General features: G+C 46.1%; 1 protein-coding gene across 1 annotated transcript in view; it reads right to left on the reverse strand.

The window, feature by feature from the left end:
* Positions 1 to 15,038, reverse strand: part of LOC140427090 (E3 ubiquitin-protein ligase SH3RF1-like) — a 127,977-nt gene that overhangs the window by 13,748 nt on the left and 99,191 nt on the right. Inside the window, exons 8-10 of the mRNA XM_072512597.1 lie at positions 11,707 to 11,903; positions 4,963 to 5,312; positions 3,144 to 3,487 (exon numbers count right to left, since the gene is read on the reverse strand). Of these exons, the coding sequence (XP_072368698.1) occupies positions 3,144 to 3,487; positions 4,963 to 5,312; positions 11,707 to 11,903 (891 nt within the window). The remainder of the gene's footprint in view (positions 1 to 3,143; positions 3,488 to 4,962; positions 5,313 to 11,706; positions 11,904 to 15,038) is intronic.

Raw genomic sequence — 15,038 nt, forward strand, 5'->3', positions numbered from 1 at the left:
GAGTCCCAGTCAATATTGGGGAAGTTGAAGTCTCCCATCACAACAACCCTGTTGTTTTTACTCTTTTCCAAAATCTGTCTACCTATCTGCTCCCCTATCTCCCACTGGCTGTTGGGAGGCCTGTAGTAAATCACCAACATTGTGACTGCACCCTTCTTATTCCTGATCTCTACCCATATAGCCTCACTGCCCTCTGAGGTGTCCTCCCGTAGTACAGCTGTGATATTCTCCCCAACCAGCAGCACAACTCCGCCACCCCTTTTACATCCCCCTCTATCCCGCCTGAAACATCTAAATCCTGGAACGTTTAGCTGCCAATCCTGTCCTTCCCTCAACCACGTCTCTGTAATGGCAACAACATCATAGTTCCAAGTACTAATCCAAGCTCTAAGTTCATCTGCCTTACCCGTAATACTTCTTGCATTAAAACATATGCACTTCAGGCCACCAGACCCGCTGTGTTCAGCAACCTCTCCCTGTCTGCTCTGCCTCAGAGCCATACTGGCCCTATTCCGTAGTTCTCCCTCAATGCTTTCACCTTCTGACCTATTGCTCTGGTGCCCACCCCCATGCCATACTAGTTTAAACCCTCCGTGTGACACTAGCAAACCTCGCGGACAGGATATTTATGCCTCTCCAGTTTAGATGCAACCCGTCCTTCTTATACAGGTCACACCTGCCCCGGAAAAGCTCCCAGTGGTCCAGATAACGGAAACCCTCCCTCCTACACCAGCTGTTTAGCCACGTGTTTAGCTGCTCTATCTTCCTATTTCTAGTCTCACTGGCACGTGGCACAGGGAGTAATCCCGAGATTACAACCCTAGAGGTCCTGTCTTTTACCTTTCAGCCTAGCTCCCTTAACACCTGCTGCAGTACCTCATGCCCCTTCCTGCCTATGTCGTTAGTACCAATATGTACAATGACCTCTGCCTGTTTGCCCTCCCCCTTCAGGATGCCCGCTACCTGTTTGGAGACATCCTGGACCCTGCTACCAGGGAGGCAACATACCATCCTGGAGTCTCTTTCACGTCCACAGAAGAGCCTATCTGTGCCCCTGACTATAGAGTCCCCTATGAGTATTGCTCTTCTGCACTTTGACCCTGCCTTCTGAACATCAGAGCCAACTGTGGTGCCACTGCTCTGGCTGCTGCTGTTTCCCCCTGATAGGCTATCCCCCCGACAGTATCCAAAGGGGTATACCTGTTCGAGAGGGGGACAACCACAGAGGGTTCCTGCACTGACTGCCTGCCCTGTCTGGTGGTCACCCATTTCTCTGCCTGCATCTTGGGTGTGACCACATTTATATAACTGCTATCTATGACGCTTTCCGCCAGCTGCATGCTCCTAAGTGCATCCAATTGCTGCTCCAACCGAACCATGCGGTCTGTGAGGAGCTCCTGTTGGGTGCGCTTTCTACAGATGAAGCCATCCGGGACGCTGGAAGCCTCCCGGACCTGCCACATCTCACAGCCAGAGCACTGCACCCCGCTAATTGACACTGTGTCAATTTATTAGTAAATTAAATTTAAAAGTTTTAAAAAATTTACTGTTAACTGTATGTTTCCTAGCACTAGATTTCTACTATTCGATTAGATCAATTAGATCTGAAGTTCAACTCCATTTTCCTAATTTGGTTCCATTTCTTTCAACACCCTTCCCTAATAAAAATGGTCCTGTGCTGCAATGGTGGCATCCCTACTTCTGGGTTCCAGTCCCACTCTGGGGCTAAACGGCCATGAAAAGTGTGTTTATAATGTGCTGAACAGGTTGGTCATCAGTCTGCAAGTCCTTCCAATATGCTTGATGGCAGGCAGTAGGAGTGGAAATGTTTCCATGTCAGGAGTACTGTAGAAGGCAACGGTGAACAATTGCAGTACTTTACCAAGCATAATCATGGGCTAATCCAGTGTAAGTTCATGGTCCCAATAACCTCTTAGGGCATGGTCCCTGGACGAGGATGTAACAAAAACATCTATCCACCTCACTAGTGAAAGTTCCAATTATGCCACAGCAGTTTTTGGGGAGAGAAAGCCCTGGGGCGGACGGAGAATCCCTGCGTACGGGCCACGCCGCACCGACGCCGCCCCGACGTCGGCACAGCGGAGAATCAGCGCCATTGGCACCGGCTGTTCCGCCGATTCCCGGCCCGGGATCGGCCGAGCGGCCGCAGTTAAAACGTGGAGTCCTGCCGGCGCCATCCACACCTGCTCGCAGCCGGGATTAACTCTGTGTGCAAGGGGCGGATGGCGGCCTGTGGGGTGGAGGGGGGCTCCGACCCCAGTGGGGGGGGGGCATCCGATGCGGCCTGGCCCGCGATTGGGGTCCACCAATCGGCGGGCCGGCCTCTCTGTCTCCCGGCTTCTTTTCCTACGTGCCGGCCCCTGTACTCCTGCGCCATGTTGCGTCAGGGCCGGCGTGTTGAAGGAGGCCGCCGCGCATGCGCGCGTTTGTGCCGGCGCCACTGCGCATGCACGGATCCCGCGGCGCACAGTTTGTGCCGGGATCGGCAGCTGGAGCGGCATGAACCGCTCCAGCGCCATGCTGGCCCCTACACTCCTGGCAGTGGCCCGTTCACGCCATTGTAAAACGCGACGGCATTTACGATGGCGTGGACACACTGCCGCGGGATGGGAGAATCCCACCCCCTATTCCTACTACAATATTCTTTATTATTGTCACAAGTTGGCTTACATTAACACTGCAATGAAGTTACTGTAAAAATCCCCTAGTCGCCACATTCCGGCGCCTGTTCGGTTACACTGAGGGAGAATTCAGAATGTACAATTCATCTAACAAGCACGTCTTTAGGGACTAGTGGGAGGAAACGAGAGCACCCGCAGGAAACCCACGCAGACACGGGGTGAACGTGCAGACTCTGCACGACAGTGACCCAAGCGGGAATCGAACCTAGGACCCTGGTGCTGTGAAGCAACAGTGCTAACCACTGTGCTACCGTACCACCATAAAATAAGTCTTGCCGTGGCTCGGATTCAAACCGAGGTTGCTACGACTACAATGCAGAGTACTAACCACTATACGATCACGGCGCCACACAAGGGCTTCAGCTACAATTGGGAGCGAGGAAAATCATTCATGTTACACCATTTAAAAAAAATAATAGCCTTTCTCAGAAGTGTTGTTACCTATTGAAGCACATTGAACGCTTTTGTGATGTCTCCGGACACTCTTCAGCAGCAGAGCTGTGCAGTGGAGATGGCGGGCTGCAGCGATAACAAGAATCCCAGGAGCCTGTCTTTCTGTGCGTTGTCTGAACTTCCTCTTCACTGCCTATTGGACATGAACCAGCTCTATTGTGGGAGATGACAGGGACAAGGGCACCTCTGGTTTCCTGTGAAAGTGGTTGTGCAGCGGCCTGTTCCGGCTTTACTAAGATTGTAGTTGGGCTGCACATTGAGGTGAGCTGGAATTTAGGCCTTGCGGAAGATGCAGCACACTGGGGTGGAAAAGCTGCAAGGCTGGTCTGAGCCTGAAAAAGAAACAATAATAGAGCTTTTCGGGAAATGGCCTCATTTCGTTAGCTTTCACAGTGGAAGGGATGTTAGAACAGTCATGAATCATCCTTGTTATAATGACCTCCTTCTGAGCCAACAAGGCTAACACACATTGCACATATCAAACTTGTCAAACACTTTCTGATTAATATTTTGCTTTTTTACTCCATAACCCCGCTCATTTGCATTTTTTGACAGATACTTAAATTCTTGCAGAAATCAACTAAGCTCAGACTTGTACAACTTATAACAATTGGATCAAGACTGGTTTCAGAAGAGACAATGGTGTGAGATGCCTGTCCAATTCCTCAACTAGCAAGTAATGTCTACTGCAGAGGGAAGTAAATAGAGAGAAAGAGAGAGCCAGGGAGAAACAAAAACAAAGCATTGTGGAATTTTCACAGTATTGTTCTGACATGCTTAAATCATGTTTGCAGCTTCTCCCATGTACATTTCTTCTTTGGCTATCCTATGTTTCCCATTCTCCCTGCCCTTGGAGGTATCAACAGTTGGAATTTTTTTTATTTTTAATTAATTTATGGGATGTGGGCGTCGCTGGTTAGGCCAACATTTATTGTCCATCCCTATTTGTCCTTCAGAAGGTGGCGGTGAGTTGCCTTCTTGAACTGCTGCAGTCACTGAGATGTAGGTACACCCACTGTGCTGTTAAGGAGGGAGTTCCAGGATGTTGCCCTAGCGACAGTGAAGGAACGGCAATATATTTCCAAATCAGGTTGGTGAGTGACTTGGAGGGGAACCTCCAGGTGGTGGGGTTCCCAGGTATCTGCTGCTCTTGACCTTCTAGATGGTGGTGGTCATAGGTTTGGTAGGTGCTGCCTAAGGTATTCATACATTCCCTCTTCCCCTTTTTGAGCCATGGCGTGTGTAACCTCACAACCTCCTTTCCCTTTAACTGAAAACATGGCCAATTTAAACTTAAATCTCCATTCTTCTTTCCCTCTCATTCCGTTTGGACCTGACAAACCCAAGCTGACATCCATTCCACTTCTCCTACAACCCCTCTCACATCAATTTCATCACAACTTTCAAAACATGAACGAGACCCTTTTACACTCTCTTCAAAAACATGACCATTTTAAGTTTACACTTTGTCTCTACATCTTCTCCCTCCCCAAGGACTGCCAGAATCATGGCAGAGTCAGAAGGAATCAAGTTCACACTGTGGTAGTAGAGGTATTATGGTACCTGGTATGCTGGAGCACCATTGGTGGAAACTGTATGTTTTCTATTGGTTAAGATGTATGGTAGCTCCGCCCTGCTAGGCAGGGTATAAGAGCCCGTGCCACCCCAGCAGCCTTCATTCTGTACCTGAGCTGCTGGGGGAAACATCTAGCTTATTAAAGCCTTCAATTGGACTACAACCTCGCTTTAGTGGTCATTGATCATGCATCACACACATCCATATTTTGACAAGATGAATGAAACCCACCTTGTGCGGACTGCTTCTGTCATCATCTTTGCAATTCGGTGGTGTGAAGTTTGACATTGGCACACGTCCCTGGCCCAAGGTTGTACAACTGGAAACTTCTTGGTTGTGCATTGCTGATGTTTTACTGCTGTGGGGCATTGTAGGGGCAGTGTTGGCAGTGGGTCTGTTGGGCTGATTAGGTCTGTTTGCCCCAATGACTCCGTTGGAATGGACGGCGTGCACAGTGACTGGGTGCAGAATCTGATGAGATGCAAAAGGCTGGGCTTGAATGACAACAGTTGGAACATACCTGCTACTTGTGTTCTGAAACTGCACTGGAGGAACTGCAAGTATTGGTCGATGGATATTTACTAAAAGAGCAAAGAAACATAGTGATTGAGTAAGCTGTAAAGTTTCTGCCTAAACCACCGCAGAAAGTAAATTATAATATTCCAAGCAAGTATATGTGCAACAGAAAGAATAGAACTATAGAATTTACAGTGCAGAAGGAGGCCATTCGGCTCATCGAGTCTGCACCGCCCCTTGAAAAGAGCACCCTAGTTAAACCTTCAATAGATAGCAAGAAATAAATTACATTTATGTAACACCTTATTGAAATTTAATGACTACTGTAATTTAGGGCAACATGGCAATCAATTTGCACATAGCTACTCGCATAAGCAACAATGAGATAAATGACTAGATAGCCAATTTTTAGGTGATATTGGTTCACAAATAAATATTGACTCGGACACCAAGCGAACTCTGTGCTCTCAATCAAACAATGACATACACCTGAGAAATCAGAACAGGTCTTAGTCTTATCCAACTCCCAGTACTGTACTGAACCTCCATCGTGGTCTATGTGCTGAGATTCTCAAGTGGAGTTTGGGAACCATCTGTAAAGGGGGTAACTGTGCAGCACCAGAAGGGGTGGCAATGGGCAATAATAAAATAATTTGGAGCCTACAAATGTGGCTACTTTTGAGAAAGAGTCCACCTCTCCCAATTCTTCACAACATCATCGTCAGTACGACAGGCATATGTTCGACGAGATGGTCCCAGAAGCAGCAATAACAGGCAGGCCGAGGGAAATAGGATGGGACCCATGCCCGTCACCGTCAACTTGCAGAGGAGGGAGAAGAGCGATGGCTCTAGTGGGGGCATTTCCCGCTGAGGCCTGAAAAAAACCCCAGAGTGTCTTTAGATAGTGGGGTCATTTCCGGTGCTGTAATCGTCGGGAATTACTCCGCTAATCCTGCCCAGGACAAACTCTTTTTTTTTCGTTAGATCGCGCCCATGGGCTCCAAAATTGTTGGGAGTAGGGGGGACATAAAGTGGAATATATGTAGTAATCAGACAGAGACTGTCAGAGTGGCAAGGAGTGGAGTGAAAGGCTGATTGAAACAAATCTAAAAGTTTTTGTCACTTATGTTATCTCTTAGATTAGAGATTGCGGAAGGGGCTGAACAGATCACGGTTCGTGGTGGACTGTGAATTGTTGGGGGAAAAGAAAGGAATTACCCATCGACAGGATCCTCCGCTCCGCCGGCAGTGCACCCACGCCCCCGGATTTCCCGATGGTGTGGGGTGGCCACAATGGGAAAGATATGATCTTCTTGGCCCGTAAGCAGTACTTGTAAGGCACTTACCTGCTGGGTTGAACCTTTCTGAATAATATGAACTCTTTGCCAGACATTACACAAATGAACATAAACATTACCACATGATTTAAATGTAAATTAACTGATATTTAACCATGTTAATTGAGTGATAATGGGGTCATTCAGAAACTAATTAGTACCACCTGTTGAAACTGTTAAACAAATTAATATATTATAATATAGGATGGGGGTCTCCAAATCTGGATAAAGTGGGCTTGAAAGCAAATTAGGAAGTCTCCTTGGTGGACATTTTCCCATCTGTCTACAACAAACATAGAGAAAGGAAGAAAGATTGCATTTATATGGTGCCTTTCACAAAACCAGGATGTCCCAAAGTGCTTTGGAGTCAATGAAACAATCTTAAGAACTGTCTTAAGTCTTAAGAACTTAAAAATATTATTATTAAGAACTATCACTGACATAATGTCGGATATATGTGTGCACAAGATCCCATAAAGCGTAATTATGACCAGATAATCTGTTCTTGTAGTTCTGGTTGTTTGTTGGCTCAACACTGACAAGCACATCAAGAAAAACATCTTTTAAATAGTGTCCCGGTGTATTTAACTTTCAGCAGAGGGCAGATAGGGCCACGGTTTAACGTACCAACTGAAATCTCTGACAGTGACACACTCCTCAATTCTGTACTGAAATTCCAGTCTAGATTTTCTGCACAGAGTACGCTCCATGTCAAATTTGGATGTATTGTTGCTTTGACAATAATTTAAATATCATAGTAGACTTGTTATTTACAATGCCCAGTTAATGTGTCAAAGCAGTATAACAGGCTGTACAAAATTGGCAGGGTATAGAACTAGGAGAAGCATAGTACAAGTTTTCAAAGCTTATGAGTAGATTTCAAAATTCAGCAATCAAAGCATTATATACTAATACAGGGAGCAATGTACAAAAACTGATAATCTGGGACAAAGAGCCAGAGAGAGTATCTCGGGTAAAAAATAAAGACTTACATTTATACCAGTGACATATTTTATCAGCTAAGGGTGCCTCAAAGTAACTTAAACAATCAAGTATTTAAAAAAAAAATGTTTAAAGTACCCAATACATTTTTTTTTCCAATTAAAGGGCAATTTAGCGTGGCCCATCCACTACAATGCACATCTTAGGGTTGTGGGGGTGAGACCCACGCAGACACGGTGGAATGTGCACATGGACAGTAATCCAGGGCCGGGATCGAACCCGGGTCCTCGGTGCCGTGAAGTACTTTTGAAGTGAAGAAATTGTTGTAATGTAGGAAATGTGGCAGCCGACTTGCAAAGTCACGTCTCACAAACAGCAACATGATAATGACCAGGTAGGCTGCTTTTGTGATGTTGGTAGAGGGATATGTATTTGCTAGGATCAATGGGTGTTTCATTAATGGCTCCAGAATGAGTTATTGTGCCAAACAAAAATTAGTAAGTCTGAGGATTGGGAGCATTCTGGAATTCAGCAAAGGAGAACCAAGGCACTGACAAAGAAAAGGAGAATAGAATATGAATGTAAACTCGCAAGAAACAGAGGCCTGAATCTTTCAGACGGTGTGGGAAGGCATCCCCACTGACTCCAATAGGCCTGCTGCCATTTGATGCTCAAGTGAGCGGCACAATGGCTCAGTGGTCAGCACTGCTGCCTCACAGGGTTCAATTCTGGCCTTGGGTGACTGTGGGACGGTTGCACTTTCTCCCCGTGTCTGCGTGGGTTTCCTCCTGGTGCTCCGATTTCCTCCCACAGTCCCAAGATGTGCAGTTAGGTGGATTCGCTATGATAAATTGCCCCTTAGTGTCCAAAGATTTGTAGGTTAAGTGGGGTTACAGGGATAGGGCAGGGAAACTGACCTGAGTAGGGTGCTCTTTCGGAGGGTATGTGCAGACTTGATGAGTCAAATGGCCTGCTCCTGCCCTGTTGGGATTCTATGATTGGCAGAAGATAGGACTTCTGTCCACATTGGGAAGGTGGTTCTGCCATGGAGTACTCTCCAGCCCATCCAGGCACAGTACTGTAGTGGCCTGAAGACTGAACCATCCAGGCAGTGATCTGAAGACTGAACCATTCAGGCAGTGGTCTGAAGACTGAACCATCCAGGCCCAGAACCGCAGAGCCCTGAACGCTGCTATTAAAGGGAGGGAGAGAGAAAATGCGGAACTACAGACCTGTTAGCATGGCATCAGTCATTGGGGAAATGCTAGAATCTATCAAAAAGGATGTGATAATAATGATCTGATTGGGCAGAGCCAACATGGATTTATGAAAGTGAAAGGAAAACCTGCAGGAGTTTCTTTTGAGGTTGTTACTAGCAGAACAGATAAGGGGGAACCAGTGGATGTGGTGCATTTAGATTTTCCGAAGGTTTTTGATAAGTTCCACACAGGAGGTTAGTGAACAAAATCAAAGCACATGGGATTGGGGATAATATACTGGAATGGATTGAGGAATGGTTAACATTGAGAAAAAATAATGGAAATACACGGAGTATTCACAGGTTGGCAGATTGTACCTTGTGCAGTACTGCAAGGATCAGTACTTGGGCATCAGCTGCTCACAATCTATATCAATCATTTGAACGTGGACACAAAATGTACTGTTTCCAAGACTGTGGGTGACACTAAACTAGGTGTGAATGTGAGTTGTGGGGCTGATACACAGAGGCTTCAAGGGGATTTGGCAGGCTTAAGTGGACAAGAATATGGCAGATGGAATATAATTGGGAATAATATAAGTGTAAGATTATCCACTTTGGTAGGAAGAGTGGAGGTGCAGAGTATTTCTTAAATGGTGAGAGATTAGGATGTGTTGATGTCCAGAGGGACCTGGGTGTCCTAGTTCATAAGTCACTGAAGGTTAATATGCAGGTGCAGCAAGCAATTTGGAAAGCAAATATGTTGGCCTTTATCTCAAGAGGATTTGAGTAGAAGAGTAAAGATGTTTTGCTTCAATTGTATAGAAACTTGGTTAGACCACACCTGGAGTATTGTGTGCAGATATGTTCCTCTTGACTAAGGAAGGATATACTTGCCACAGAGTGAGTGTAGTGGAAGATCATCAGACTAATTCCTGTGATGGCAGGACTATCCTGTGGGGAGAGTTTTGAGGAGACTGGGCCTATATTCTCTCGAGTTTAGAAGAATGATAAGTGAAATTTGAAACATTCTTAAGGGGCTAGGCAGGGTGGATATAGAAAAAAATGTTTGCTCTGGCTGGGAGTCTAGAATCAGGGGATACAGTCTCAGGATAAGGAGCAAGTCATTTTGACTGAGTTTAAAAATTTTTTTTAGAGTACCCAATTCATTTTTTCCAATTAAGGGTTTTAGCATGGCCAATCCCCCTAGCCTGCACATCTTTGGGCTGTGGGGTGAGACCCACGCAAACACGGGGAGAATGTGCAAACTCCACATGGACAGTGTCCCAGAGCCGGGGGATCGAACCTGGGACCTCGGCGCCGTGAGGCAGCAGAGCTAACCCACTACGCCACCGTGCTGCCCTCATTTTGACTGCGATGAGGAGGAATTTCTTCACTCAGAACGCCATGGACATTTGGAATAATAACAGAAAATGCTGGATAAACTCAGCAGGTCTGGCAGTATCTGTGGAAAGAAATAGAGTTAATGTTTCGAGTCCAAATGGCCCTTCTACAGAACTGAAGAAAGGTAGAAATCCAATGAATTATATAGTAGGAGAGGTGGGTGGAGGAGGTGGGGCAGAATAGAAGAACAGGGATATGTCAGGACAAAGGTGTCATGGACAGAAGACAAGAGGAGTGTTAATGGTGCCATTAAGGGATGAAGAGTGCTAATAGGGGCAAAGGGTAAGATAGCAGGATGTGTTGATGGTAGAAAAACTGATCAAAAGGGAGGGCGGCCATGTGAGGGAGGGTGGGGTTATATTGGGGCAGGCCAAGGGAACTGTAAAAAAATAACAGACCATAAAAGGATGGGGAAAGGTCATTGTCTGAAGTTGTTGAACTTACTATTGAGTCCAAAAGGCTGCAACATGCCTAATGAGAAGATGAGGTGTTGTTCTTCCAGTTTGCATTGGGCATCACTGGAACATTGCAGCGGGCCAAGGATTGACATTTCGAATTCTCTATTCCAGAGAGCTCTGGAAGCTCAGTCATTGAGTATGTTGAAGACAGAGATCAATAGATTTCTAGACACTGATGACATCAGGAGATATCAGGAGACATTGAGGTAGATGATCAGCCATGATCTAGCTGAATGGCGGCGCAGGCTCACAAGGCTGAATGGCTACTTCTGTTCCCATGTTCCTTTGTCCTATCTGAAAACTGCAGCTTTGTTGAGGGTGTGACTGTACAAGTATGATACATGCATTCCTCATGTAACCATGCATTATCAAGCTAGCAATTTTTATTGCATGGGGCCCATTTCAAAGCCTGCACTTAAGAAAACCATCTCAACAATTTCACTGTTTACATAATTTTACCCTGCTGTGTTTTCATAGAATCACGTAATTTACAGTGCCAAAGGAGGCCATTCAGCTCATCGAGTCTGCACCGGCTCGTTGAAAGAGCACTCTACAAAAGCCCACACCTCCAACCTAGCCCCATAACCCAGTAACCCCACCCAACACTAAGGGCAATTTTGGACACTCAGGGCAATTTTGCATGGCCAATCCACCTAACCTGTACATCTTTGGACTGTGGGAGGAAACCAGAGCACCCGGAGGAAATCCACACACACACGGGGAGAACATGCAGACTCCGCACAGACAGTGACCCAAGCCGGGAATTGAACCTGGGACCCTGGAGCTGTGAAGCAATTGTGCTAACCACTATGCTACCATGCTGCCCTCTTATTGCCGCAAAGGAGAAAATATATTGGGGCATGCCAAGGGAACTGAAAAAAAATAACAGACCATAAAAGTTTTTTTTTCTCTTATTTGCCTTTTCTCTTATTGTCGCAAAGAGGAAAATAATGAAGAAAGCATGGGAGAAAAATACGGAATCTACAGGAACTGTCTGGTTGTTGTCTGGGTAAACCGCAGCCCTGGATCAAATTACAGTTAGAGGAGGTGCAGAGTTAAGCTGTACTGTTCGATCCCTTGAGTTCTTGACTATTATTATGTTGTACACCAATAAGCTCACCCCTGTAACTGGTCCCAGAGATGTGTCTTGATATTTTACCCCCTGAAGGAACCGGAGGTGACGTCACAGCAACAGGTCTACCACTAGGGATTGTCTGCAAGTTCAAATTGGCCTCACTTGCGGCTCCTCTTTCTTGAGTATTTGGCGATGCTGAAATACCACCAGAACCTCGCCGCTCTGTGACTCCACAAGCGTTCCTGCAACACAATAATCCTGTCCAGTCAATCGCATTGAAAACTCATTGACCTCAACATTTGTTATGGCCCAGGGTTTAGAGAACCCCAAAGTGTTTCATGGAGTTCACCTGACCCACAACTTTAAATAGATTTTGGTTCTGTGGAGCACAAGGCCCACTTTACAGGTGTGATGCAACAGAGAACTAAGAGTATTCTTAAACAAAATCAATGTTTATTCTATGAACCCAGTTAACATTTTTATAAACACACAGTAAACATCTTAGCAACTATCAACTCAACTACTACCCCAAAAAAATACAGTACTCTATAAGTAACCCTCAATCTTTCCTTGCAACATACATAAGACAAATACCCTCTTTAATACAGAGATCAGATTTAAATTCTCTACTGAGAGCAGTTATCACTTTTAAATTAGCAAGTGATTTCGAGACATTCCTTTCATGCAGAAATAAATCAGAATTACCCCTGGTTTTGCTGGATGCAGCTCCCAATCTGCAAAACGAAACTAATCACACCCTGTAGCTGCTAGCTCAAAGCGAAAGTAAAACAGACAGACAGCCCAGCTCCACCCACACTCTGACATCACTGCAGCTATTTGATAAACACCCATTTCTAAAGGCACATCCACTACGGCTATTTGATAAACACCCATCTCTTAAAGGTACTCTCACATGACAAATTAAACCATCACATTCTGTGGAAAAGGGTTGGGATTAATTATGAGGAATATGTTCTTAATGTACCACATATATATATATATGTCCAATCCCTATCTTATGGTGGTGAATACCACAGAGAAGTGGGCCACTTAATTTACATATTTAAATTAGGTTTCCACAGTGCAATTGGGAGCCTAATTGAAAATTCACTGCATCTGTGCATGTTTCCAAAAGGTTAGAAATCCGATGATAAGGAGATGGGAAGTATGGGTTCTATAAGCTAAGCTCATTTCCCAGCAACCTCAGTGGGCCAGGAAGAGCAGAAACATGAGCCTCTAGTTTCTGAAGGAAGCCTCAATCTCCTGTATGCTGAACGCAGCTCCTCTCGCTCTCTCTATCCTATGAGTGCTGACCTTGTCCCATCTCCCAATTGCAGGGGACTACCCCAATGATACCCCAGCTGTGGCCTCCTCCTACTGGCTTTCCCTCCAGCTGTGGACGAGTGCCAATTTGGCTGGTTACTAGGCTGGAAACAGATCCAAAAAGTGATAATTGGTTCAATTTGGCAGGGCCACTATCTATGGCTTTGCCGGTTTCTTTGGCATTTTGGGTCACCATCCTGCACTTTCTAAATATCACACCCGTAAATACCACATGACATGATTCTGCCTGTGCAGAGTAAGACATTGTAGTCAGACATAAAGTTGGTGTAACAAAATTTCATCAAAGTTCTCTGCCCAATTCTCTTTAGTGTTGTTCCAGATTGGGAAGAATGGGATGAGGAAATTAAATGCAGTTTTACCAGTGCAATTAAACATCAATTGCTGTGTGTGATAGTCCCCACGAGGATCATGAGGGATCACTCACTGATCTCCCTGTGGGGCTTGTTTTTACGAGCTCCCATGGTAATGGGCTGAGGCCGTTCCAGCCGGGAATCATTATCGGGCCTTTTAAATACCGCCCAGACCCGGACTGGGAGTTCATGTGAATCCCGGGCTGGGACACGAGTGTTGTATGTCCGGGGTGCGATTAAAATAAATTTGGTTTAACCTTTATCTTTGTGCCTCCTGGATTACTATATTGAGTTACATGGACCTTTCTCGGCTAATGGATAAGGTCTAATGATTTTTGAATAATAATTGATGTACAAACTTCAGAAATGAACAATTGCTTTGGTGTTGCCAATGCTTCAATTTGAAACAGTTGGGTACCATAAAAAGAGCAAACTCCATTTAAAAAATAGAGTTTTTTAAATAGAATTTCTGGCCATTGGTTCAGGTTTTTTAAAATAAATCTGTTTTTTTTAATAAATGTTTTATTAAAATTTTTCCAATGAGCGTTTTTACATAACAAAAATTGAAATACAGATAGTAATAAAAAATAACAATAAACATTGCCCAAAGCTTACAATGAAACTACTTACACAACAGAAATGTTTTTTTTGAAACTGAACAAGGTGAGTTTTGTCTCCATGCCCAACTCACATTGTATCAACAGTACCCCCCCCCCCCCCCCCCCACCTGTCCCCCCCGCCCCAGGATGCTGCAGCTGACACTTACTGCTCCCCTAGAAAGTCAAGGAAAGGTTGCCACCGCCGGGAGAACCCCACCAAGGACCCTCTCAAGGTGAACTTTATTCGCTCCAGGCTGAGGAGCCCCGCCATGTCACTAACCCAGGTCTCCACACTCGGGGGTTTCGAGTCCCTCCACATTAACAGAATCTGTCTCCGGGCTACCAGGGAGGCAAAGGCCAGTACCTCGGCCTCTTTCGCTTCCTGCACTCCCGGATCCTCCACCACCCCAAATATCGCTATGGCTGGGCTCGCCTTCACCCGAGCGCCCAAAACCCTAGACATCAGCCTTGCAAACCCCTGCCAGAATCCTTTAAGCGCCGGACATGCCCAAAACATATGGGCATGATTCGCCGGACTCCCTGCACACCTCGGGCACCTGTCCTCCACCCCAAAAAAACTACTCATTCTTGCCGCCGTTATATGCGCCCGATGCACCACCTTAAACTGGATTAATCCGATCCTGGCACATGATGAGGAGGAGTTCACCCTGTCCAGGGCATCGGCCCACAGGCCCTCATCCAGCTCCTCGCCCAGCTCCTCCTCCCACTTATCCTTCAACTCCCCCACTGAGGCTTCCTCTACCTCCCGCAGCTCCTGATATATGTCCGACACCTTCCCCTCCCCTACCCAGATGCCAGTCACCACCATATCTTGGATCCTATGCGGGGGCAGCCGCGGGAATGTCCCCACCTGTTTTCTAAGGAAGTCCAGAACCTGAAGGTACCTGAATGCATTCTCTGGGGGCAGGCCGAACCTCACCTCCAGCGCATGCATTCTGGGGAAAACCCCGTCTATAAACAGGTCCCCCATCCTCCTAATACCTGCCCTATACCAGCCTTTATATCCCCCATCCAACCTACCCGGAGCAAATCTGTGGTTATTCCGTATCGGGGTCCATACCGA

Source organism: Scyliorhinus torazame, chromosome 7 (assembly GCF_047496885.1).
Source record: "Scyliorhinus torazame isolate Kashiwa2021f chromosome 7, sScyTor2.1, whole genome shotgun sequence".
Taxonomy (NCBI): domain Eukaryota; kingdom Metazoa; phylum Chordata; class Chondrichthyes; order Carcharhiniformes; family Scyliorhinidae; genus Scyliorhinus; species Scyliorhinus torazame.